Raw genomic sequence first — 27,502 nt, forward strand, 5'->3', positions numbered from 1 at the left:
CAGAGAAATAGGATTTATTTCGCAAGCCCATGAACTCACCCCTGAAAAGAGGTCATAAAAACAAAGGTTATTTATGTGAACTTGGGGCCTGCGAAACTTTCTGTCTGACTTTAAGGGGAACAGAACTGAATGTCAAATACTAGACCTAGAAAAACATTCTAGCAAGTTTATCATCCATTTGACTTTGATAAAGGCTGATAAAGCCGATGGCTATTATTGTGTGAGGGATGTACAGTAAAAGTCACATTTCATACATGCTTCATAAAAAATCACATTACATTCTGATTCATGTGTGCACTGTAAATGCCATATTTTAAACCGTTATATTAAACCGTTAGCTAGAGGATTGACAGGATCATTTGCCGTGTTCCATGAACCAATTCATGTGATTAATGTCTTGCTAAGCTGACTTTAATAAATGAAAAACTCAGTTTATACTGAGATACAGCTAAAGGACAGTGTCAATCCACAATGATGGACTGGCTACCCTACACCCCGACTCATCCAATAAGATCACCGCCTTGCATCATCTTGCAGACATATTTGTCCTGTTACCTCCTAGCATAGGCATGGCTTGTCCACATATCATCTGACTGTTTACTGCTTTCTGCTCACCAATTAGGCAGAATCCCAATCATATTTAAACCTGCACCTTGTTCTGTTCTATGGACATCTGAGAGAATGTACACACATCAAACAGACCAGAAGTTGCATTCTAGACTGCACCATAAAAAAAAAAAAAGTTTTATGGTTCTTACCGAGTTTCATTGGGATGTTTGTTTATCTCTCAGTAATGCCTTTAACGGTGTCAAGATCACGTCCCTTGACACGCAACTTCACGTTTACAACCCCACATAGACCCCTCGTCCGCACACTGCACTATGCGAGGCACTCCAGCTATGGCCCTGCTACGACATCCTATACTGCGTCTCATCGTGCCACACCTTTGTGTGTGTGTGTGTGTGTGTCTGGTTGAAGACATGGTTTGCTTGGAAGAGGGACTACCCACCAGAGTCATTTTTGTTGAATCCAGTGCTCCACTAATAGTTTCAGTTGTCTGCTTCTGTACTGTTTGTGCCCCTGTAATGTCTGTGTGTGCTTTACATATCAAACAGCCTCGGACACTTACATTCCAGTGCGTCGCCTGAAGGAGGAATGCCCTCTTCAGTCAAAGTCTCTGTTCGGTTCCTAAAGTCATTGTTAAACATTGTGTGCTCTCTGTCAGGAAGGTCTCACCAAATCCCCCATACCAGCGTCGCCATTCACTCTCTTTGAATCAGTTGATATTTGTAGTCTCCCAGTCTCCCCCTCCCTTTCTCCCTCCTCTTTCCTTTCATCCTTCCCCACCCTGTTCCATAAGTGATTATTCTGTTGATCGGTGGCGAGGGCTTGTCCAGGGATTCATCAGGTGCTGGCAGCTAATGCCTCACAAACATAGCAGCGCACTCGCCTTTATAAATCACTGCTACGCCAGCCGCCATGCTAGATTTAGGGCCCCTGTCACACGGGATCTCCACCCGTCTGAAACGAGACCCGGGACTGGGTTTACAGGCATGAGAGCAGTGGGGCTATTATTCCCGGCCCACTCGGTTTGTACTTTACTGGACCAATACCTGGTGTTGTACACTGCAGGTTTGATGTTTGGTGTCATCTCTGAGCTTGGTTGCGCTGACAGTGTGTTTCAAAGTATGTTAGTGTGTCCTCTACTGTGTTTCCTACTATGTTTCCGAATGTGTGTTTCAGTCTAGGGTTTGTGAAGAGAGTTTAGCTGAAAGATTGCTAGTAGGTTTTGACAGTTCAATACTTTCACTTCAGACAACTATGAGCAGGGTCAGGGTTGGTTACAGACAGCGTACAGAAGGGGCAAGATTGGTTCCAGTCTCCCGCCATAGCGCTACCCCACAGCTGCTGTGTCGCCGCTGGTCTGGCCCCCTGAAACATGATCGGGTTCATAATCCAGCACTCGTTTGGACGGCGACAGGCTTAGACACCGGACCTGTGATTTACCCCAGTGGAGTGTGGGTCCAGTAGGCACAGCTGAGAGGTGTGTTTGTGTGTGTGTGTTTCTCTCTCTCTCTCGTTCTCTCTCTCTGTCTCTCTCTCTTTTTCTCTCTCCCCCTCTGCTCCCTTAGGGAGATTTATGAGAAGTTAGCTTTCTGAGGTCTCTCTGGGCTAGCATGACTTCCTTCCCTCCCTCCCAGAAGTGGCTTGGTTACTTTTAGGTCACTGTAGGTGATCGAACACCATTGTTTATGTCCTTTCCTCACCCTCATTTCCAGTGACTTAAAAATGCTTAATGACAATCAGCTTTTACCCACATCAGTCCAGTTTTTAGTTGGACTGTACAGAACGAAACGGTATGAGGAGAAGAGGAAGGAATGGATACAGCACATTCCCTCCAGCTGGCTCCTGCCACAGCTGGCACAACCCATAATGCAACACTTACCAGACAGTCAAGCAAACATGGAGTCGGCTGTGGCAACAACTTCCTGTTGTGGGAAGTTCTGCAATGCCCCGGTCCATTTTCACCTGCTGTATTTTTAGACCTCTCCTATTTTCTGAGAGGGGGAATGCAAAGTGGTGTTTGCCTTTGCCCTGGCACACACACACACACACACACTGCCAGCAAAGTACTGTACTGTGAGAAACACAAAGACAATGCATTGTGGCTCTAAAGATGTGTGGGTATGTGAAGGGTATGCACTTAGATGCCTCATTCTGATAACTCTTTACATGTTCAGTATCCTACCACAGACTCAAAGGCATTTGTACAGGGCTGGATTTGTGGGATGACCATAAGGATAATCAGTACTGACAGCATATAAATCCCTACTAGCCCCCTACTGGGTCCTACCATCAGAGGCTAAGTTGTAAAACTGTCAACATGGTTAACTACACTTTCATATCGTGTCATACATCTCATCTCAAATACCACTCATATCCACTTTCCCAAGGCAATTTGACTTCAAAAAGGGCTTGTGTTCAACTAACAAGCCTGTGTTATTGATATGAGCAATCATCAGGTGTTAGGAAGGGAGCATGCATTAAGCTCATCAGCTGTTGACTACGGAAAAGAACAACATGTCGACAGCATGTCACACATACCAAACACAAGTCTGACCAATGTCCATTATGTCAGATCCTGCAGTAAGTGTTGTAAATGTACACACTTTAGATAGACCTTTCTTTACAGACCACCCGACGAGACATAACATTGTATGAAACACTTAGCAAACAGCAATGAAAGGAAACATTTTCAACTCCAAGTACAACATACAGTACGGGTTTTAGCAACATGGTTATAAGTTTGACTTGTTGATGGACAAGTACGTATATTCACATCCTCCATCATCAATGTTTCTCTGTAATTTAGCTCTGGAAAGACTTCTGTTTCTCTGGAAGTAAACAGTCTGTGGTGTTGTGGTGGCGACGCCATGTGCCAATCCTGTGCCCTCCGCTGAGTGGGCCACAGAGAGAGCAGTGACGCTGCACACGTCTGGCGGATTTGTAAACAAATCCTACGCTTTATCTTTGTTGTTTTTTTTATCACTTGGTGTTTTTTGTGTCCCCAGACAGTTCACTGTAAACGGCTGTATGCGTAATGTTTGTTTTTTTTCCCCTCGTCATTTTCAGTCATGACTAACCTTACAGTCAACTCAGACTATGATAGAAGCGTCACTTACTTTACTCTTAAGGCCTGGAAACTGGAGGCATGTGCTTGAAAGAGATGTTAAAAGCCTTAACACATGGAAATACTTGAAGACATCAAGCGTATGGTTGCCCTGACTACTTTTACCATGTCTAATTACATGTCTGCCAGTCACCTAACTTGTCTAAGTCATCAAAGTGTCACACAGTTCTACTGGCACTAGCCACATTAACATGTGAGGCAGACATGTCACATACACCTCACAGCAGGTTGTCTGTGTGTGTGTGTGTGTGTGTGTGTGTGTGTGTGTGTGCGTGTGTGTGTGTGTGTCATACAGTTTTCAGCATACCAGACTCACATGATCCCCCTCTGCAGTCTTTGCGGGCTGTCGCCTACAGCATCTGTCATGCACGCCAAGTCTGATTATGACACGCACTCTTTTGCACGCATACACACAAACACCAGAGTTTTTCCTGCATTGAAAAGGTTTGGGCGGCCCGCCTAAGGCTTTTTTTTCACCTCACATAAGCCTTCCAGGATAAAGAAAAAAAATTGCCAGTTTATTTATTGCTGCAATTTAGTCATCCCACCATCCCTCTAGACTATCGTTACGTTATACGCACCGAAGCATAATTTTGAGCCAGGAAAAACCCTGCACACACACACGATCGCTATTCTTTCAATTTCTCTCTCTCTCTATCTTTCTTTCTCACACACACACACACAATCCCCATTCTCACGCACAGTACCCAAAGACTTGCACACATCACCATTCTCACAGTATACACACACACAAACGCGAGAGAGAGATGCAATGCCTTTAACATTTCCAGCGTCGATATCAGCCATATCCATCATTCCCTCTGCAACACAACAGGGCCAGATGGATAAGCACAGGGGTATCTCAGGAGCCAATTTATTCCCTTCATCTATCACATACGTTCTCTCTCTCTCTTTCTCTAGCATTCAACATATTCTGAGTACAGTTAATGGAAGTAAGCACACCACCAGCCTATCATTTAATGGTCATATAGAATTCAATGGAATTTAATTCAGTAGTGCGAGGCTAGACACAGTTCTGTCAACAGAGATTTATAGTCTTTTAGACGTGGCGCAAATCTTAGTTTGTACAGTATGTGACGTCACGGACACTGTCTTTCTATAATTACAGGAATCTGTGTGTGTGTATGTCTCACCGACATCTTAATCACCGACTGCATCATGGGCACTGTGCACTAGTATAATATTTATTTCTTCATTATATCTTACAGGAAAGTGTATCCAACTACGGTCGAACTGCAAGGAGTGCCCTTCAACATGAATACAGGTATGGAGACCAATGGGCCATGCATTGTGTGGAATTGTAGCATAATGGCCTGGCACTTACAGCAGATCCAGATCCGGTCTATGATAATTGTTTATTTATTTTATTATTTTGTATTTCATTCTACATGGCTATGATGTTGTCATGCTGGCTGTAACTACAGTATATTGCAAACTTGACATCAATTTTATACATTTATTTGAACCATACACCGTAAATATATTTTTATTACAGCTTTGTTTGTTCAGTTGATCAACAATTTAAGAATAGTTGAATAACCATGTTCGCATGTGGCTCAATTCACACGCTGTTCCCGACATCACAGATGAACTTCTTCCATATTAAGCTACTGTATACTGTTTATTACACTCTCGCTTATGAATAAAGTCTCCATAGCTTCTATATGTTGTAAGACTTGGCACGCACCTGAACTGTAGTGAATATTTCAGCGTTGTAGCGCCAATGACTCATTCAGTCTTCATCACCCTCCTTCACACTCACTTATAGCTGCCAGCGGTGGTTGCGATTTCTTCCAATACTAATCTTCTGTAGCGGTTGTTTAACATTTAATGTTTAGAGAAGTGCAAGGTCCACGGTCTTTTAAGTGCTTTGAGAAGGTTCAGAAATTATTGCTGAATTATTTATTGATAATCCATAAACTGAGGTTGTATTTATGGTAAAGCACAGATGATCCCCATCAGTACTGCACATGTAGGAAACGCAGCCAGTGACAAAAGACAATGTAAAAAAAAATAATCACAGTCGAACATCTTAAGTCAACAGTAATTATCAGGTAGAATTTTGAGACATGAGGTCTGACGTTATTGTACCAAGATGCAACACCTCATCCCAACTGCTCTACTCAGCAATGCCCCACATGCTGAGTGAGCCAGCATGGCCGCAGTCCTGCCTCCGTCGACGGCTCTTATCAAACTGGATTTCCTGGAACCACCTCGTGTTTCCCAAAAGCCTGTTTACCAAACTAGACATTCACAGGAAGCTGTCATGTGTGTATTGCATTATCCTTACACAATTATTGCGTATTCGTGTGTGAATTGTGCCAGTAAACTTGGCATGAACTTTCCAATCCGGCTTGATACGAGCTGTCAACCCATCCCCCCCCCCTCCCCAATGCTTAGCCTGCGAGAAACCATTGTAATGCATGTGCTCTGCCCCCTCTTTGCTGTGTGTGTGTGCACTGCTCCCACTGCTCCCACTGCTGCCTGGCTATGCTTCCCAGATAGCGGAGGGCGTGCTCGCGCTGCCTTGTCACTCACCCTCTCACCCATGAAGAGGGTACAGAGCTCACCGAATCTGGCCACAGGTACTAACACATTTACGCACACACACACACACACACACACACACATACACAGCTTTAACATACAGTATAACCAGCCCATGCTTGCTTGTGTGGACAAAGACTCCCACCTGATTGTGTAACATGCACGCAGACCCACACCAGAAACTCTGTGTGGACAGTATTGTATGTTGAAAAGTTCAAGGACAGAGGTAAGTTTAAACCGAGTTCAGTTGAGTTTGGCTTCCACGTAAACTATGGAAAATGCCCATGACTTAGATTATGAAATGCATGTTTTGTCTTACTGAGATTAAATGGTCTCTTTTGGAAACATTCTTGGACCTTGAGATGTTGTTCTGTTTCCAGACGTCAATGTTTCCTTTTGTGTAAATGTTTCTGTTTTCTTTTTGACTTCCCTTTTCCCGACATCCTTCACTTCCCGTCTGACTCTTTTCCTCTGACGGTCCTCGTTCGTCATCCCTCAAGACCTCTCCCATGCAGTCTCTCCCTCTGTTTACTCCCTCTCCTCTCCCTTCTCAGAGGAGTGCTTTCACTTGCTTTTTTTCCCCTCTCATCCTGGGAAGCTGGATGCTCGATGGTTCGTGGCAGCTGGGACCTGATTGGTCTGACAGAGGGGAATGTATACCCATTGCTGTGAAAGCAGGCTGCATTTTCAGAAATGGCGCTGTTGTGATATGAAACGGTGGCAACGGGGAGTCACTTGTTGGTTTCTGCACATTTATACATACACACATACGCACACTCATTCTTCAAGTCAGTATTGTTTGTTTGTGTGGGAATTGGATGAGAGGCCTACTGTTTGCTTTATGAACCCAGGGTGGTTGCTTAGTGGTGGGTTAAACCCCACACAGCAATTTTGAAAGTTTAAATCCCCCCTGTCTTCAAAGTAATCAACCTCACCCCCTGTGGCTTTTATGTAGCCCCAGGCCTCATGGATATATGAGTCAAAAGACGATATCCAAATGTATATGGAGGCCTTCTCACAGAGGGTCTGCAGCATCTGTCAAGAACGCTGTTGTCTGTCTGTGCCGAGCATTTTCAGAACATCCAGAATTCCCCAGGAGACCAGCAGGAAGCAATCAGGCCTTGTCAGGGATATACAAACACTGGTTCAGGCTCATCACATGTTCAACGCCGTTCCGGCCGGCGGACGCACACTCAGCCTCTCTCGCACGCCCACTCACTCACTCTCTCACACTCCTTCATCTTCGCCACCACCACCATACCCCAATTTAATTTCAAATATTTATGTCCGTTTTGGGAAGAGAAAGACTTGAGTTTCTCTGTTCAGTGAGACTTGAAGAGAGTTCTTTTTCAGGACGGGGACTCTGGCTGGTTTATAGTTTGGCATGCGTTGTCATCGCTCCCTCTCTTAGTGGGAAACGGGATGTCAAAGCTGTGGTGCTCGGGAATAGATGCATCCAGGACAACTCTAGAAAACTTGACCTACAGTTATGAATAGGTGAGGGGAGCCATGTTGGGAAACTGACCGGTTGTGTCTATACAGCCTCACTTTAACTTTTGATTCGAAACACACAACACACGCAAACCTATTTAAGTGTCCCTCTAAACTATAATCTCTCATGTCATTTTCTCTCCTTCGCATTTTCCCATTTGGTGCCTTTAATTCTTCTAGTCCCTCTCAGCTCTGATAATTGGTACTTAATCCCTATGCTATTTGACTCTAATCTCCTGGTTGAGTGACAGTGTTACTAATAGGGGAGTGTGCATGTGTCTGTGTGTGTGTATCTGGTAATGTAGTTCTGGCCTTCAAATTCAAATCCTTAAGAATCTTACGTTGTTCTATGGATTTCCGATGTTGTTGATAAGCATACTAGCTCAAATAGATTAGGATTGACACTATTTATGACACTGTTTAGATTAGGCCACCAGGGGATTGTCAAGAGGAGCTGGGCCAAATAATTCCAATGTACCTGTACGTACTTGTTACAATTAGCTACTGAACTAGGGTACAGGATTCACCCAGGGCCTGGTGTCTGTCTTCAAGCTTCTCTGGATGTAGTAGTGGTCAGGTCCCCTAGTGGCTGAAGCTCAGATGCAGAGGACGTTCCGCGAATTCCAGACGGTCAGTGGTGTACTCCTACAAACACACATTCCCCTCCACACGGACGGAAAGTAAGCATCTGTAATCTGGTACTCAAAGCAGGATTTAATCTATAGTTTGGTTGCCAAAGTGGTTTGTAGGATGTTTAATACCCTCAAAGAGCTGTTAAAATGACCAGCCACCAGTCTTCTTACTCCTCTGCTGAGCTGACTGGGTTCTCAGATGATGAGAGAAATCTGCTCCACCAAATCACCCTCGAGACTGTATCCTTCCTCACATCCCTCCTTTCTGCCCCTCCATCCCTCCCTTCTGCCCCTCCATGTTCATTTTAAATGTGTCCCTCATGTTCGTCTTCTTCTGTACTTCAGTGCTCACTTAGACTTTTCTTCAGAACCCTTGTTCAGCTGTTTCTTCCTTGCTTCCTGTTCACTTCAGTGAAAGTTACTGCAGTGGCCCATGGGGAAGTCTTTCATGTCCGGTGCTGTGTGTTAATACACGTTTGTTCTTTCTCCTCCCCAGGCAGTGAGTCTCACTCGTCTGATTCAGGTAACCAAGTTGCGCTGTTTACACTGTTGTAGTCTTTCAAAAGCCAGGTGTTGACCGGAGGACATGGGACATTGACTGTTTGTTTGTGTATGTGTGCGTGCGCGTGTGTGTGTGCGTGTGTGTGTGTGCGTGCAGATGCCTGGAGGTCACGGAGCGTCACTGATGGCCTGAGGAACGGAGACGCCAGCAGCTCCTCTCTGGCTGCCAAGGGCTTTCGCAGCGTCAGGCCCAACCTGCAGGACAAGAAGTCCCCCTCACAGGTACGCACCCTGGACCCCCCCCCCCCACACACACACACACACACACACACACATATGCTTACACAAAACACATGCAAGCACAGCCTCATACCTTACACACTCTACTGACTCACATATCTGCAAACACAAACACACAGAAATGCTTACACATCCAAGAACATGCTCATATTGTGTACACATACTCTACTGATGCACATATGTGCACGCACACACACGCATACACACACCCTGTACTGAACACACACTAACACAGGACACTGATCTAAGGACCAGTGTACGTATTCTGTCCAGTTTCTGTCCCAACTCTGTCCATGACTCTGGATGAAGGATGTCCAACCCCATCTTCAGGTTTCCCTCCCCAGAGGCCTGTGTGTGTGTATCTGTGTGCACTTCATTTGGGAACAGTGAAGCAAGCCATGTACATCAGATCTCAGTCTTCTAAAACAGCCCTCAGTTTGATTCCATGCCACCTCTTCCATGTCAGTTTGGCACTTTGGTCGCCCCACGTTTTGTAACTGATCTAAATGTATTGTTTCTTGTCCCATATCCCTGGAAAACATGTTTCCTCACATGCGTTGTAAGTTGATTTGTACTACAATGACCAATATGATTTTTCTCCCAGGTAACATATCTTTTATTGTTCTTATTTTCACTCTCATTGGGTGTCCCTGCTGTCAATCAGGTTCCTCTCCCACCCCCCAGGAGAGACAGCTACCAGTTCCCCCCGCCGGTCTCTGCCCCCCCTCCTACAGTTCTCTCTCCGCTCTGGCCGAGGTGTTTGGGACAGACTCTGGGTCCCTGGCCTCAGCCCACAAGGAGCAAGCCATCCTGAAGGAATCCTATGCCATTAACAGCTCTTCCTGTTTCTCCTACTCTGAGAGCACCACCACCACCTCCTCCTCCTCCATCCCCCCGTCCAATCCTCACCCCCAGAGCCCTCCTCTGAACCCGCCCTCCCTCACCAACGACATTGACAGTGAATGTCGAGTCAACGCCATTGCAACTGCCACTCACACTTCCTCCACCCAGGGTGGACGGAAGGTGTCCTCCCTCAAGCTGACCCCAGTTACCATCCCCAACCCCCCCGACCACCTCCACCCCCAGCCCAAGGCCCAAAGACCGGCCTCCCCTCCCCCCCCAACCCCTCCCCCCCGTAAGGAGTCAAAAGGCCCCCAGGCCCAGGGTCACGCTGCCTCTGTCTCCATCCAGATGAGCCCCCAGTCTCCTGATCCCAAACCTCCTGCCCCGACACCTGAGGCACCAGCACCAACCCCAACTCCAGCCCAAGTCTCTGCCCCAGCCCCAGCCCTAGCCTCTGCCCCAGCTCCGGCCTTTACCCTGGCCCCAGCCTCTGCCCCAGCCCTAATCTCAGCTCCAGCTCAAGCCGTAGGTGACATCAAGGTGGTGAAGACTCCTCCTCCAGTCCCACCAAGACCGGCCCCAGCAGATGTGTTGGTACATACTCTAACTTTTAATTAGCGTTGACAGATTACCTTTTTTTCTCCAACAGCACTGTTGTTTAAAAGGCACCACCAACCAACAGACTAACAGTTACTATGACCTGTGTGTGTTTGTGAGTTTGTAAAATGTAATTTCAAATACCTACTTTCACAGCTTTCCCCGCACTGTGTAAGACACCTGTTTCACTGGTTCACTAACAAGACACCTTACCTCCACAGTGGAAAGTAAACCAATGTTCACGGCGTGACATGAGTCACTTCCTGTCCTGTCCTCACTTCCTATGTGCGTCTTTCCTTTGTGGCGAGCTAAATGGCTTTTAGCGGGGCTCCACTCTAAAAAACTCTCCATCTCTCCCCTCCTTTCCTCCATCCCCTCCAACCCTCTATCTCTCCCCTCCCCCTTCGATCTCTCCTCCCCTTCCATGAATTTCCACACTCCTTCCCTCCACCTCTCTCCTCCTTCCCTCCATCTCTCTCCTCCTTCCCTCCACCTCTCTCCTCCTCCCCTCCATCTGTCCCCCCTTTTTCCTCCAACTCTCCGCTCCTTCCCTCCATCTCTTCCCTTCATCACCCCCCCCCCCCTTCCTCCCCCATCCTCCCCACGGCAGAGCCCTCCCTCCCCTGACCCCGCCTCCCGCCGCTCCCCCTACCACCGCCACAGCTACGACTCCCTAGACTACCTGGCCGGCCTGATGCCCAAGGCCCTGTCGCCTACCCCCTACGCCCCGTCGGAGCGTGGCATTGCCACCGGCACGGGCACGGGCCGTGGGGGGGCGGGGATGAACGCAGGCGGCGCGGTTAGCGGGCTGCCATCGCCCTCGGCCTCGCCGGTGACGGTGTCGGCGCTTAGCCACTACTCGTCGTCCACGGCGGGCCTCCTGGAGGAGCTGCAGATCTGTGGCCTGGACTCCCCCGGCGCCTCGCCCACGCCCTCGCCCACCCTCAGCCACGCCTCCACCGCTGGCACCGATGACGCTCTAACCTCCGCCGCAGTGACTAACGTAACTATCCACTCCTCGCCACTCTGCCCCGCACACGGCACTAACATACACACCTCACGCTGCCCCCCCCCCCCCCATCCCTCGAAGCAGACTCGGAGGATTGAGACTCACACACACACACCCAAACACACCGACGTGTTCTCATGCTTGAGCGTGGCCCCCAACTAAACGCTGCTTCACCTTGACCAGATGTGGTGCCCCTGTGTGTTTTGCTCCTTCTTCTGTTTAATGTCTGTCTTCTGTGTTCTCTAATGGGATAGCTAATCACTGTATCAACCTTTCCTGTTGAAATGTGTTTTTAATTGTATTGATTTGTTGATTCTTTCATATAAATATATACGTATTATATATTAGTGTATGTATTCAACTATGTATTCAACTCATTAACCTCTTGATGATGTTTCGACATTTGACACTTTTTGCTATTTGCTTATTGAATGGTACTAAATGGTCTGTTTCTAATTTTGGGGGAAATACATTGTATAAGCACATTTTTAAGAGTAACTCTTTGTTAGTATGTAGAACAATAGTCACCTAACATGACACGTAATTAATAATGACATTTGTGAAAAATACAGTCTTGTTTGTTGACTTCCTGTGTGTTAACCTCCTGTCTGTGTTTGTATGTGACTCACCGATATGTATCTCCCTCACTAACGGGCTCATTTTGCAGTCTCACTGTTTCCTCTGAAACAGCATGACTCGACAAATCATGACATGGCACTTCTCTTAGGAGATTCTAGAACCATTTCAGCCCACATTGCACCTGCTTCTTGTGACCACCTGATGTTTTTTTTTCGTGAACTTTTGTAACCTTTACAAAAGGCAGCAAGCAGTCATTGGTTAACACTCACTCAAGGGATGCCTCATTGTTGGGTCTGATACCCTCACCCTTTGAGGCAACTCTGATGGTCTCTGTGTCGCCCCACCTCTTTTAGGGTCAAGCAGCCATGAATGGAAGCTCCGCCCCCCCGCAGAGACCGCTCTCCCCCCCGGGTTACCCCCCTCCCCCTACCTCCCTCAGCCCTGGGGTGCACATCCACCACAGCTCAGGTGAGAGCAACCCACACACACAAATATACAGTACCTAACACACACACAAACAACACACATACACACACAACTCGGGCTGAGATGATGACATTACAATGCTAAATACTTAGACAGTGTGCTCAGTGATGAAGTGGTTGGACAACCCAGATCACAAAATGCTGCCCAGCGTTGTTTCAGGAGTAATGTGCCCTGGGGGCAAAAAACGCCCTGGCAAGTCACACTCGTTAATAGACTACATTTCCTCAACCCATTTTACCAAGTGCTCAAAGCACTTAACATCTAAAGAACATGTGTAAATCTCTCTCACACTCACAACCGATCCCTCATTTCTGCTTATTCATTCATGTTCCGGATTAATGAATTCTCTCAGCCCGCCAGGCAGCTGGCCAGTGAAATGATTTACCCCGGCCATATTTAATTTCTTATTTTATTGATCCACCATGTGCTTTTTCTCCCTCCAATACATAATGGGGCTTTAATGTACCTGTCTAGTTGAAGAGATGGAGGTAGCCAGATGCATCATGGAACATAATGTAATATGAGTTGTGGTAGAGTAGACAGCAGTGCTTAGGGTTGCACTTGGCTTACGCTGTCATTCATAGAAGGGGATAAGCATTTTTCTCTGTGTGAGCGTGAGTGTATGTCTGTCTGAGAAAGAAACAGTGGTCCAGACAGCTAGTTGAGACCAAAGCGTGTGTACGTTTGTATTTTCAAGCTATTTCCCCTTTCCCCTTCTTAACCCATGACCCCCACACACACCCCCACACACACACACTCCTAAAGAGGGCAGTGAGTCAGTGATGAGGGAGTCGGTGGTGTCAGGCCACAGCAGTGTGAGCAGCACGCTGCCCATCGCCCGTTTCACCGAGGAGGAGAAGAGGGTGTCGGTCATCAAGGCCCCGCACTACCAGGGCATCGGCCCCGTGGATGACACTGGCATCCCCATTGCCATCCGCACGGTGAGGAACGCACACACACACACACACACATATATATATATATATACACACAGACTCACACAGTTGCACACAGACGCAAACACACACGTTGGCCCAGTCTTCATGTCATTTCCTGGCAGTGCCGGCCATTGTGTTCAGCTGACTCATGCTCCAGGTATCTGTGTTGTTGTTGTGCTGCCCGGGGCTGGGGGGGGAGCAGGGGGGTGGAATGCTGAGGGCCTTTGTGGCCGGGCCCAGCCTTGCTCCTGCCCTCTGATATGTGAACGGACCAGAGAGCGAGGAATGCTTTTGAGCTGTCAGCAGCTTTAGACCCTGAATTCAAAGCATCTTTTCTCTTCCTCTGTCTCCATCTCTTGCTCCTTTCCTGGTGTGCTTGTTGTGATTAGGGTCCTAGTCAAAGTCCTCTGTGTACTGGTCGGCTCTCTGCAACTCTTTTTCCATCCTAGAGTGTTAGTGTGTTACCCTCAGGGGCATCTGGCTACAGTACACTTGTTACGTAAATGTGTTGGGTTGGAAGTGTGTGTGTGTGTGTGCGTGTGTGCCCTCAGCACTTTGCGTCAGATGTGCTGTGTGTTTGCTTGTGTGTATTGCAGCACCCACAGCTGCAGTAGTCTGAGTGTGTCTCATCCTGAAGGGCCCTTCACTCTCTTGTCCTTGGCTTGTAGTGAGGCTGTGAAGAGCAGGGATACAGGCTGAGCCAGAGAAAAGAGGGAAAAGTCTTTAAAACAGGGAGGGAGGGAGGGAGGGAGGGAGGGAGGGAGGGAGGGAGGGAGGGAGGGAGGGAGGGAGGGAGGGAGGGAGGGAGGGAGGGAGGGAGGGAGGGAGGGAGGGAGGGAGGGAGGGAGGGAGGGAGGGAGGGAGGGAGGGGAGTGAGAGATAGGGAGGGAAGTTGTGAGAGAGAAAGAGAGAAAGCAGGACGGAGGACGGAGAGAGGGGGGAAAGAAAGAGAGCGAAAGGGGGAAGGAGCAGAGAAAAAAACAGATGCTCAGTGTTGTGGACACACTGAGGAAATTTTTCAGGGTCCTCTGGTTGGTAACCATGGCTTTTTACTGAGTGATTGGCCCTTATGGGGTCTAAGCAGTGCCGTCTGAGTTGTGCCTAGTCACACATACACACACCCCCGCCCTCGGCTGACACACACACACACACACACACACAGACTGTTAATCCTCTGGGTTCAGAGTGTAGTCACTGCTCACAGTGTTGTACCTGGAGAGCTGCAGATGAAGCCCTCTCTGGTTGTCTGGTAGTCCCACACTGCAGGTCCCCAGCCCCTCACATCCTCAGTAGGATGGGAGATGGGAGACGGAATTGTGTATCTCTCATATATTTTTACATTGCACAATAACTTCCCTTCTTGGTCATGTACTAATGATTTGACGTGTTTAGTTTGTGTGTCTAATGATTGGGGTTGATCTCTTTCTCTCCCTACAGACTGTGGATAGGCCGAAGGACTGGTACAAGACCATGTTCAAGCAGATCCACATGGTGCACAAAGCAGGTGAGGGTGGGGGGCTGGAGACACGTCCCATCATCTGGGTCTTTACGTCTGTTAGTCCTATTCTATGAGTCTGGTCATGCATTGTGTGTGTGTGTGTGTGTGTTTGTGTAGGGGTGTAACTGTATTTGTGCCAGTCCTCATTAAATCCGAACAGTAGGTCCACAGAGCCAGAACTCATTAACTTGCCTTTCTGTGCTGAGAGATAGAGAGTGAGAAAGGGAGAGAGGAAAAGGAACAGGAGAGTGGAAGAGGAACAGTGGAGAGGAGACAGGAGAGATGGAGAGGAGAGAGGAGCGAGGAGAGAGGAGCAAAGAGAGAGGGAGAGAAGAGAGGGAGAGGAAAGAGGGAGAGGGAGAAGAGATAGGAGAGAGGAGAGAGGGACAGGAGAGATGGAGAGGAGAGAGGAGCGAGGAGAGAGGAGCAAAGAGAGAGGGAGAGAAGAGAGGGAGAGGAAAGAGGGAGAGGGAGAAGAGATAGGAGAGAGGAGAGAGGGACAGGAGAGAGGGAGAGGGAGAGCAGAAGGAGTGGGAGAAAGCACTAATGGACACACAGATGTGCCAGGAGCCCTACGCCCTCAGTGTGGTCTTCTCTAAATCACATAGTCAATATAAGGCTTGTTTGAACTCCACTGCCCACACACACACACGTAGATATGCACAGACAACCTTACTCTCTCTCTGACTCACACAGACACAAGAACATATCCATGCACAAATACATCCCCCTCTCTCTCTGTCTCTCTCTCTCACACACACACACACACACATGCTCTTTTAATTTGAATAGGTTGGCATACTCCATAAATATCGACGAGCCCCCTTAGTTGTCAGAGAAGTGACGTGCTGCTGTCTGAAAGTTTCCCTGAGACGGGCAGAATATTTCTGCTGCGCTAGACGACATCAACTCAAAGGAAAGGCTGAGAAAAGGCAGCTCTCAGCAGTGTGTGTGTGTGTGTGTGTGTGTACGTGTGCTGCCTACTCAACCTTCATCTTTGTTTCTACAGATGATGACTATGCAGACACGTACAATGCCACGTATGCCGTCATTAACAACGGTGAGCCTGGCGCTACTGTCAACACACAGCAGTGCTCCCCTCGGGTTCACTTAGCGCTTTTTCAAATGGTTTCTCTCTCTCGCATTGACTCTTTCTCTCTCTTCTTCCCTTTTTGCGCCTCCTCCTCTCCCTCCGTCTCCTAGACTCCTATGGCGTGCCCAGAGACCCCACCATGGCCCACCCTCCCCCCAGGACCCACACGTACCGGCCCCTAGCCAAGAGCCCCTCAGACAACGGGGGGCCCCTGGGGTCTCACCGGGAGCCGTCGCCCTCCCCCGTGCCCCCGCCGCCCCCGCCCATGCCCTCCCTCCTGCAGCTGAGGACCCGAGACAGCGACCGGGAACGCGAGTCGCCCGACACGTAAGACCAGCCCAGTCACCCTTCTCGAAAAAAAGACCTGTCCTTTCGTCTTACTGAACAGAGAAACGTCTTTCTCTCCCCCCAAAATAGAAGATAACGTATATTGAATGGGATCTGGTCAGTGGGGGGTGGAGATTTGGTGTGTATGTGTGTCTGGCTGTCCATGAGAGTGTGTGTGTCTCTGGACTGTATTATCCAAGTACAGCATCATCATTCCAGTCACAACCACGCTGACGATTGAGTTACCTTCCACAGGCAAGCCCTCAGAACTGTACATAACCCTGGTATATTTGTGTGAACCTGCCTTCCCCACACACAGAGACAGACAGACACACAAACACACACTTAAGCTCCGCCCCCCTCTCCTTCCCAGGAACCAGTGGGGTCCTCCCGACAGGAAAGTGGACACCAGGAAGTACCGAGCCGAGCCCAAGAGCATCTTCGAGTATGAGCCGGGGAAGTCCTCCATCCTGGAGCAAGAGAGGCCGGTGAGTCTCCCTGAGGAGAGGAACAACCCCACCCACATCCCCTCCTCGCTGTCACACTTTCAATCCCACTTTCACGTCCAAGCCATTAAAAAACGCCATTACCCATAATCACCTTGGCTACCAGCCTGTTCCTGGTGCTCCCAGCAGGTGGAAGTCAATCTTTAGTACTTTTCTAAGATCTGTCTGTCTGAATAACTACTGTGGGGAGGTTAAGGACTGGCCTTAGGTCAGTGTCTGAAGGCCTCAACTGAACCCTTCTATCTTCCGTCTGCTTCAGTTGCCAGTTATTTTTGGCACTGTAAGGTTGAATGAGAAAGCAATTATATAACTGTACTTTATTCATATCACTCTGGTGGTGTGTGTGTGTGTGGGGGGGGGATTGATGAATCCTTGAAGCAATCATTGAGTATTTTTAGAGAGCTACTGTAATTGTTGTTATTAAGTCTAACAGACAGTTGTAATGGCAGATTAAGTGAAAGCAGTTCTGTATACATTTGAATTTGACAAAAATCCTGACATTAGACTAGCAGTGTGTATGTATCTGTGTATGTATCTGTTCATCCATTCCTATTTGTTAGCTTTCTACAGGCAGTTACGGCAGCTTAATGAGCATGCTCATTCTATGTACAGTACAGAATGCAGCTCTTATAGTTCTCACTATCTGTTCTACAACAGTTAGTTCATTTATGGTTCTCCTGCCACTGGACTGAGATGAAGAACTGTGTGGAGGATGGATGGATGGATGGATGGAGGGACGAAGGAAGGAAGGATAAGAGAGAGAGAGAGACATAGAGAGAGAGAGAGAGAGAGAGAGAGAGAGAGAGAGAGAGAGAGAGAGAGAGAGAGAGAGAGAGGGAGAGAGAGGGAGTGTGTCCCCTGGATGGATGGATGGATGGATGGAGGGACGAAGGAAGGAAGGATAAGAGAGAGAGAGAGAGACATAGAGAGAGAGAGAGAGAGAGAGAGAGAGAGAGAGAGAGAGAGAGAGAGAGAGAGAGAGAGAGAGAGAGAGAGAGAAAGAGAGAGAGAGAGAGAGAGAGAGAGAGATACTGCAGATAAAAAAAAGGGAGAGAGCAGTGAAAGAGGAGTGAGAGAAAAGGGGAGGAAGGGAGTGAGCTTAACCGTTGGGTGTAGGAAGTGTGATACTCATGGACGGGATCCTGTAATGCAGTGATCCATCTCAGGTCCAGCTAGATGGAGTCAGGCCTGGGGAATAGTAATGAAGCCAGCCTGCAGTCTAACCTACTTGGGCAGATGGGAGACAAGCTACTTCATCCCTAAACACCTGTCTTCCTCTAGAAATCTGTCCTTCATGGCTAGTTCACTCGTTCACTCCCTCTTTCTCTCTCTCTCTCTCTCTCTCTCTCTCTCTCTCTCTCTGCCTCAATACCTCTTTATATCTTTTCTACATCTATCTGTCTCTCTTGCTTTCTCTGGCTTGACAGCCTTAGACACATGACGCATGTTATTATAGTGTACAGGATGCAGGATGTCTCGCTCTCCTCTTCTTCTTGGTGCCGTCATTCTTTCTTAGTTATTCTCTTCAGACTGACCCTGTCCCTCTAGTGCTCTCAGCCTACCACGGCTGCTCAAGGATGAGATATGAGTCATTCTGTGTGTGTAAGTGTGTGTGTTGTGTGTGTGTGTGTGTGTGTGTGTGTGTGTGTGTGTAAGTGTGTGTATGTTATGAAAAGCAGTATTGAAACCCGCTAGCTCCTCCAGTTGTGTTGAGCTGTCGTCCACTGAGAATATGACTCACCCCTCCTGAAGCAAATGTGGCTGCTTTGCAAGTCAGATGCACAATCCCAGCGATGAACGCCACAGGATGCCGGCTGATTTTAAAACTACATTTCCCAATAAGGAAGAGGATGGGAAGTGTAACTTTATGGTCAGGCATTGCCATGAATCACTGCCCAGTTCCCCAAAGTTAGTTTTGTTAGGAAAGACTTGAGTGCACAAACCAGCTTTAGGTGTGTGTAGTGGGATGTTCTAGAGCTCAATCTACTGATAGTACAGGAGGGAATGATAGTTGTCTTCACTGGGTTCACATCGATTTACTCTCCTGGGTTCTAAACCGGCATGCAGAATATTTTGAAATTATAATTATGCAGTATGAGTGTATAGTATGCCCCCCTCTGGACACAATATGTAACTACAGATGTACTCATTTGAGAGTCCTCAGTGCTCTTTCTAAGTTTACTTCCAACATCAGTGTTTTTTAAACATTTGATATTTATATATTTTATGTCACAAACAAAGAAAACATTATTGTTAGTCAAAATCATTGATACACTAGATTTGTTTAAAAAGTTTTTTTGTGGACCACTGTTGGTCTATCAAACCCTGGTACTGCCCCTTAGCCTAACCTCTCTCTATATCTCTCTCTCTCTTCACTCTCTCTTTCTCCTCTCTGTGCTTTATTTCTTCCTCCTCTCCTCTCCTCATCTCTCTTTCTCCCTCCCTCTTACATGTCTATCCCCTTCTCTCTCCCTCTCCTCCTCCAGATATATGTGTTAAACCCAGATGATATAGATCTAGAAAACGAGCCTTGGTATAAGTTCTTTTCTGAGCTGGAGTTTGGTCGTCCGGTAAGTGGGGGCTCAGACAATGCACCCTCCCTTCCCCCCGCCCCGCCCCCCCTCCACCTGCAGCACCCTGACTAGGGCACACACGCGTCTCCTCCACCCCTACCCACCGTGCTGTCTGGGGGGGGGGGGGGGGGGGGGGCTAGCTGCTTGTGGGGGGCATGCCTTGGTGGGGGGCTGTGGCCTTGATGTCTGTCATGGTCAGGTTCCTCCACAACTGGTTGTGTTGTGTCTCCTCAATGCCAGGTGGTGTGGTCTCACGTTAGCTTCTGGCTGTTAGCGGCTAGCGGGGGCGATGCTAGAGGTGAACACACAGACATTTAAACATTGCCCCAAAAAAAGCATTAAAATGCAAACATTTAAAAAGCATTCCTCAACATGAATATTCTCCCCTACCATCACCTTCCTGGCATGGAGGGTCATGCTCTTCCTGTTTGGCAAGGCCAATTCTTTTGCAGTGTGTTCTTGTGGCCTGCTGTAGAAAAAGGTACCAGTAGGGCTGTGTAGGACACCCTGATCAATCCTTACATTGTGGTCAAATCAAGCCGATGGCTCACAGACAGATGAGATGACTCAACTCTGTCTGTCTGGACCATGTGACCCCTCTGCACAGTCCTCCTGGCCCTTTTCCCTCTGTGGTAGCAGTGTGGTTTCTGTTCTGCTAGTCTGCCTGTTTGTCTGCCTTTCTCACTTCCGGGTTGACCAGTTGTCTTGTTGGGTAGAGATTCCTGAAACACTGTCACCCTCTGCTGGACAGAGGTAGCAATTTCGTTTCCGTGGGGCTTGGGAAAGTTGCTCTGATTTCTGATCAGCGAGTGGTCCGAATTGGGATGATGCTAGGTGTGAGAGGTGGAGGAGGAAGCTGATCAGAGGTCAGTGTTTAACCCCAGAGCTGGTCTGCTTCCATGTCTGTGCAAATAAGGTTTTTAAAAAGGCTTATTCCAAACATTCAGATAGAAATGGGATTTCGACTGACATTGAACTCTGTGGGACAGTGTAAAGAGTCTTGTCTAATCTAGAGGTTGCATTTCTATTTGTAATGTTCTCTATGTTACACCCCACTGAATAAGTCCTCAGGTATTTGGTATTTGCCTTCACAATTTCAAATCACATAGCAAGACTGAAAAGGTTGTTTTAGCGCAGAATGGATGTTAGCTGATGTTATCAGAAAACATTCCAATCACATTGAAGCACAACTAAAATGGCATTAATGCACTGCAGTACACAATCAACTAAAACCTCCAGTCCTCCACAGAATCTCACATGCCACCGTAGTGTTTAGTCTCTGGCTTGCTTGCCTTCCCAATCTGCATGTGTGTGTATGTGTGTTAGTCACCGTGCGTGTGCCTGTGTGTTGCCGTGTGTACGTAGATTTTATTTCAGTAGTTAGCAATAATGCATTTAACGGAAACTGAATATAGCTCTACAAAAAACAATATACATTGTGTGTGTGTGAGTGTGTGTGTTTCTGAATCTCGTCCATTTCCAGTTCCTCTGTTTTTCTAACTGATGTCATTCTCTCCAAATGTTTGTTTACACTTCTCCCCATGACGTCAACACTACCGCCTCTCCTCCACCACATCTTCACCCTCCTCTTCTCCTCCTCCTCCTCTCCTCCTCCTCCTCTCCTCCTCCTCTCCTCCTCCTCCTCCTCCTCTCCTCTTGCTGCTCACTGCTGCTGCTTGGGGCTGAAGCCTCCTAAAAAAAGACTGGATTATAATCCAGACAGCTCAGCTCGCCGATTCACTGAGGTAAACACACATTTGTCAGTATTGAGCTAGTATTGTTTAGCCTAGACTGTTATAGGAAATATTGAACTAATCTCAGTTTGCTAGTACTATTTGTGAGATTGTATTTCCTGAATGCCCAGTTTAGTTTTTTAAACTGTGTCATGCTGAAAATTCTGGCAGGTGTTCTTCAGGTCATTTTTGTAAGACCTCCTATTTCATTTCAACCCCATATTTGTATATTTTATAAATGTTAAACTCCATTTTCCATTTGTCAGTTATGTTTGAAATTTTGTGGAATAAGACTGCTGTGTGTGTTACTGTATGTTGGGTTTGTCTCAGATACATAGGCCATTCCTATCACAGTTCATTTGTAGTCCATATATTATTGGACACATATTGTGTTGATATCATGATTCCAGTTTCACTACTGTTTCATCAAAAAAACAAAACCACAGATCATCTTCCGGAATATAACCGGGGAAGGTCACTATCAGTCCCTTATATCAGGTTAGGACACTCAAAACAAACATAATAGTGTAGCTAAAAGCATCAGTACAGCCAGAGCAGGGTTGAACCTCAAACGTGTGAGATTTATTGCCTCTTCTCTCCTCCCCTAACTAAGTACACCCATTGGAGGATGTCATCCTAGGTACATCCCCTTGAACCTCCTCCACCAATGGCCAGAAAGGAGGAGGCGAGAAGAGAGGAGAGGAGGAATCAGTGAAAGCCTATAGAGGTTCAGCCCTTGTCTGTAACCACACATATGAACTTGTCTCCTTTGTTACACACTGGGATCTGTTCCGTGGAGTCCACACCGGGTTTTGTCAGAGGATTATCTGCTCCTGATAAGCGCTCCCCTCTCCTCTCCTCAGTCCTCCACTTTTGTCCTTTTCCTCTCCTGGGGAGCCTCTTACAGAGCAGAGGTCAGAGTTCATCGCCATAGTGCCCACCGCTACCCCCCACAACCCCCTCCCCCTTCCTCCTCCCAGGGCCGGACGAGCCATGTGGAACCCGCCTCAGTCTCAACGGGAGCCGGGGGAAGGTTTAGAGTGTTGCGCGGCGGCTCTGAAGCTGGGCTTTGTGCAGCGTTGCTGTGCCTCCTCCGGTCTTTGTTCAAACGACGGCGCTCTCTCATCCTCCTCTTCTACTTTTTTCTTCTCCGCCCTCTTTCAGACCTCCCTGCACATCACCCCAGCCGACAGGGGCCCCGACAGGCCAGCCAGGTAAGCCCTGCCTTTACATCCCCTGCCTAACCCTCATTCTCTCTCTCTCTCTCCTGCCCTTTCTCTCTCTCTCTCTCTCCCTCCATCGCTCAGTCATCTCTCTGTCCCCTCCTGTTCTCTAAGCCCCCTATTGTAGGCCTGTGGTTCAATGGCAATCACAATCTCCCTTCATCCCACGAGTGTGTGTGTGTGTGTGTGTGTGTGTGTGTGTGTGTGCCACTCTGTGTGCTCCTGGTTACCAGTGTTACCCCCCCCCCCCTTCCTATAACCCTCTTCCCCGTATAAATTATCAAATTGATTCTTTCACCTCTTTTCTCTCCCCTCCTCCAAACCTCCCTCTCATTCTCCATGCCATGCTTGCTCAATCCCTCCATCCCATCAGCTCTAAGTGAATGGAAAAGCAAGCTGTGGGATGTTCTGAATAATCAATGTCATTCATGGAGGTGACATTGTGTGTATTTGTTTTCATGTTGTAAGTGTGGGAGAGTGGCAAGTATAGGACATTATTTGCATCACAAAGACCTTCCTCCATAGTGTTTCTAGTGAATTGATGACACTGATGTCATGAATAAGTAATACTTATGGCAAATGACTAATGCCTAATTCATCGGTTGATTACATTTGACAGCTTTCCTCTGCTTTTGCTTCGTCGTTGTTATCACTGTAGTTTTAAATGCTCACGGGCCAAGTTCATTCTTATTAACCGACATCTAATGAACGTGAATACAATAAATGTATTTGAACCTTTGGGATAGATACATACTGTAGAAACATACATACTTTGTATAGGTACTTTATTCATTCATGGGGAAATGACATAGTCACATGACCTGCCGCTGTGTGTTCCAGCGCTGCCAGCGACTACAGGAAGAGGAGGAAGTCGGAGCCATCAGTGAGCCAGCCTAACGCCCCGCCGGGGGCGGACCAGCCCAACGCCCCGCCGAGGGTGGACCAGAGCCAGGGCCCGGCCTCCCTGAAACCCCTGGACCCCTACAGAGCCAGCAGCACCCTGAGAAAACCTGTCATCCGCTCCTCCCCCTCCTCCCCCTCCAGAGCCAAAGGTACACACACACGTACGCATGCACACATGGATACAATGCACCTATTTTTACATACACACACAAAAGACCCACAGATTCTGCTTCTCCTCCCCCGGTATATCTGAGAGAAAGACAGGACTGTCCTGTCTGCACACTCTTACTCACTCTTGACATCCCACACACAAATATTCATCCTTTTTGTTCTTTTTTTTCTGAAAAATACAAATAAACGCGCACGCGCACACATACTGCACACTGACAGAGGTTTTGCCCAGCAGCGGTCCCATTCACAAACACAATAATACAGCTAGCCTCTCACGCTATGCTGAGAATCTCTTCCAGGTCAAGGAGCGGTGTGTCCACTCCCCTAGGCGTTTGTTGACAGTCGGAAGGAGCCAAGTCAATAGAGCTAATATGATTGTTCTAACTAACTGTTATGTAAGAGTCCCTGTTACTGTGTGTGCATGTGTTGTTGTTTGTTATGTTTATAAAATACAGTCAAAGGTGCTTTCTCATCATCTGTTCCAAGTTAATCTGCAGTTGGCAGAGGCCTGAAGGGCGTTAAGATTTTAAAATGCACATCTCTTGTCTATTTTCTCTCTTTCTCTCTCTCTCGCTCTGTTCCCTTTCTTCACCCTTGTCTTTCTGGGATGGTAAGCTTCTCAATCCTGGCCTGTGTCTCCTTCACGGCCCTCTCATTCTTTCCATCTGTACTGGTTAATATCTCTTTCTCCCTCTCTCTCTCCCTCTCTCTCTCTCTTTCTCTCACCACGCTGCTCTTCTTTCGGACGTCCACTGTAAAGGTGGGGATGCATGTGACACGTTCTCACCCAGTCTGAGCTCCCCAGGGCCGTACCTGCGCCCCTCTCTGTCCCCCGTGCACTCCGACCGGGGCCACGCCCTCAGGGGGGGCGACCCCTCTTTCAAGCACGCCGCCTGCTTGATCGGCTGGCAGACACAGCGCCAAGACCCCGACACGTGGAGCAGCGTGGAGGAGCCGCCCGCCACGCCAGGAAAGATGAAGTCTCGCAGCTGCGACGACCTGCTCAGTGACGGGCCGGCGGGCGCCGACGGGCCCAGCGCCCTCCGCTCCGAGAGCGCCGGGTCGCTGGTGTGCGACGGAGACCCCGCGTCCGGGCAAACGGGCTCCGCCTCCTCTTTGCCCCGCCCTCATCGCCGGCGGGCGCACGACGCCCCGGGCTTCCTCCAGCTCTACCGCAAGATGCATCACATCGACCGCGCCCAGCTGATCCCCTCGGAGGTCATCCGTTCGGTCCGCGCCCGCATCCTGGACCTGGAGCGCCAGCCGCACCTCCACCGCCACCGCTTTTCGCCCTGGACGCCGTCCTGGGGCGTGGAAGTGCCGCGCGACGTGGTGCCCACCCGCATCTCCGAGTACGAGACCCTCATCCAGAAGTCCAAATCCATGCCCAACCTGGGCGACAGCGAGGCGCCCTCGGGCGCGACCACGCCGGGCGGCTCCTCGTCCCGGGCCAGCAGCAGCGGGGGAGGCGGGGTGGGCACGCCTGGGTGCCCCAAACGCCGCTTCTCCATCGAGTCTCTCCTGGAGGAGGACAACAACAACGGCGCCTCCCACCCACACGCCGCGGACCGGCCCCGCCACCAGCGAGCACGGAGCCCGCCGGAAGGCCAGCCGCGCTCCGAGCCGCACCCTGGACGAGGCTTCCCCACCCCACACCTCCGCCACGCCCTCCCGTCCTCCGGCCCCCGCGGCAACAACCACCCCGAGTACTCGGACAGCGAGCAGGACGCGGCGGCCTCCGACCTCAGCGACTTCATCCAGGTGGAGGGCTCGTCCTTCTGCAGCGAGAGCGACTTCGACCACTGCTCCCTCACCTCCTCCGAGAGCCTGTATGGCTCGTCCACGCTCCACCACCACCACCTCCGACACCCCCACCCCAGCCACCACCACCACCCCAGCCCCAGCCTGGGCCAGACCCAGGGCTACCAGCACCGGCATCTCATCAGCTCCTGTAAGGGCCGCTGCCCGGCGTCTTACACCCGCTTCACCACCATGCTGCGCCACGAGAGGGAGCGCGCTCGCCAGGAACGGGCCAGACCCCCTCAGCCTGGCCGTGGCGGCGCAGGAGGGGGGAGTGGCAGCGGCGGCCGGCACCCGCAGAGCTCGGGGGCCCAGGGCCAGCAGAGCATGTCCAAACTGGCCTTCCTGGTCAGCCCCGTGCCTTTCCGCAGGAAAAAAGGCTCCCCCCCCACCTCCGGGCGGAGCGGCGCTGGGGGCCGCGGGGGCGGCCGGCCCAAGACCAAAGAGGCCATCTACGAAGCACTGGACGCTGCCCTGAGGGACATCTACGAGCACATCCAGAGGGAGAGGGGCCACGGTAGCACCAGGCTAGCGGACGACAGCATCCTGCGACGGCTCCTGGCCGAGCTGCTGCCAGACGTGCCTGAGAGAAGCTCCTCGCTGCGGGGGAGGAGCCGGCAGGGGGGGCCCTCCTCCATGTCGTCCTACCAGGACGGAAGCCCCACAGGGGGCTATGGCTCCTATAAACCCGATGCCTCCACGCCGAGGCTGCAGTCCCCGCTCAGTGCCTGTTACGACCGCCATGCCGACGCCTCCAATAACAATGACAATGCTGAAGAGCAGGGCAATGGGCATGCTCACTGCTACGCAGGTGGAACACACACACCCCCCCCCCCCACCAGCTACAACCCTCCACTGCATCCCTGGCCTCTCCAGTACCACCTCCCCCCGTCCTCATTGATCCATCAGTGTGCACTTGTGAACTGTGCTGTGACTCCTGTTTATAGAACCAAACAACACTACCTGGCAACTGCATGAAACTCTCTTTTTCCTTTGACGGAAGCGAATTGTGAAAACAGCTTGGTTCCATTTTGGTCAAATGTTTATTTACTTTCTTTTTTAATTTATTTTCCAAATTTTGCGACTTTACTTAGTTCTTAGTTTACTCCGTTTTCATCCCCAATTTTGTCCTTGTTTTGTCAGTGTTGTAGGTGCTGTATATCCTTCATACTATTTGGACTCTGTCTATGTGACCTCGTTCTCATTATGTGCCTGGTTTCTGTATTTCCATATGCATGCATGTCAAAAAAGAAATCCCCCCAAAAAAGAAATATAATATCCTTATAACATTCTTTTTTGCCATCTCCTTCCAGTTGTTCATTTCCTGAATGACATCATTTCCTGAACGATTTTGTTTTGTCACTTCCTGCCTGTCTCTCATTTACTTTGTTACTTCCTTGAATGACATCATCGCCTGCTGGTTTATTACTGTACATGAATGTGCCATCGCCATGGTAGCCCTCTGGTGACTTCTTACCCCTTTGTCTGACCCAATCACAGACCAGGATGCCTCCAGGGGGTACTCAACCATGGATGGGGGTCGCCACACCCCTCAGAACAGAAGATCCACTCCTGACAGAGAGGTACACTTCTCACGGAAACACACGCACTTCCTGTTCATACTGAAATTAAGCCGTGAAAAACTCACAATAAAACTTAAGGCTTGTGATTATTCAGTGTTTCTGTCCTCCACTTCCTAACCCTGTTGTCTTAGGCCGTGTATTTGGACCGCTCGCTTTCTGATGATGCATGCCGCCTCCCTCCCCCTCTTTTTGTTTCTTTCTCATTCATCTCCAATAGGTCTCCCATAAGCAGATGACACAACTCATTCTCTTGTCTCTCCTCCATCAGAAGCAGCCGGCCAGAGCCATTTATGATTTTAAGGCCCAAACAGCTAAGTGAGTAACACTAACAGCTAAATGAAACATCCCTGTGTGTGTGAATGCATGAAGGATTAATCACATCTTCAGAACTATCTGTGTCACTTCATAAGCTCTCCTGTATGATGGAGGCATGCCTGTCATGGTAGCTGCTTGAAAC

At 49.0% G+C, this 27,502-nt stretch overlaps 1 protein-coding gene across 1 annotated transcript in view; it reads left to right on the top strand.

Moving 5' to 3' along the window:
* The window catches only part of sorbs2a (sorbin and SH3 domain containing 2a), a 52,543-nt gene that overhangs the window by 16,074 nt on the left and 8,967 nt on the right, over positions 1–27,502 (top strand). Inside the window, exons 3-20 of the mRNA XM_084686879.1 lie at positions 4,921–4,976; positions 6,214–6,297; positions 8,879–8,905; positions 9,041–9,165; positions 11,234–11,626; positions 12,565–12,679; positions 13,463–13,638; positions 15,073–15,139; positions 16,143–16,193; positions 16,337–16,553; positions 16,927–17,041; positions 19,546–19,629; positions 21,321–21,377; positions 22,530–22,579; positions 23,429–23,640; positions 24,423–26,273; positions 26,963–27,045; positions 27,263–27,360. Of these exons, the coding sequence (XP_084543005.1) occupies positions 4,967–4,976; positions 6,214–6,297; positions 8,879–8,905; positions 9,041–9,165; positions 11,234–11,626; positions 12,565–12,679; positions 13,463–13,638; positions 15,073–15,139; positions 16,143–16,193; positions 16,337–16,553; positions 16,927–17,041; positions 19,546–19,629; positions 21,321–21,377; positions 22,530–22,579; positions 23,429–23,640; positions 24,423–26,273; positions 26,963–27,045; positions 27,263–27,360 (3,815 nt within the window). The 5' untranslated portion in view covers positions 4,921–4,966. The remainder of the gene's footprint in view (positions 1–4,920; positions 4,977–6,213; positions 6,298–8,878; positions 8,906–9,040; positions 9,166–11,233; positions 11,627–12,564; positions 12,680–13,462; positions 13,639–15,072; positions 15,140–16,142; positions 16,194–16,336; positions 16,554–16,926; positions 17,042–19,545; positions 19,630–21,320; positions 21,378–22,529; positions 22,580–23,428; positions 23,641–24,422; positions 26,274–26,962; positions 27,046–27,262; positions 27,361–27,502) is intronic.

The sequence above is a fragment of the Hypomesus nipponensis genome, chromosome 22 (assembly GCF_054491055.1).
Source record: "Hypomesus nipponensis isolate SF chromosome 22, ASM5449105v1, whole genome shotgun sequence".
NCBI lineage: Eukaryota > Metazoa > Chordata > Actinopteri > Osmeriformes > Osmeridae > Hypomesus > Hypomesus nipponensis.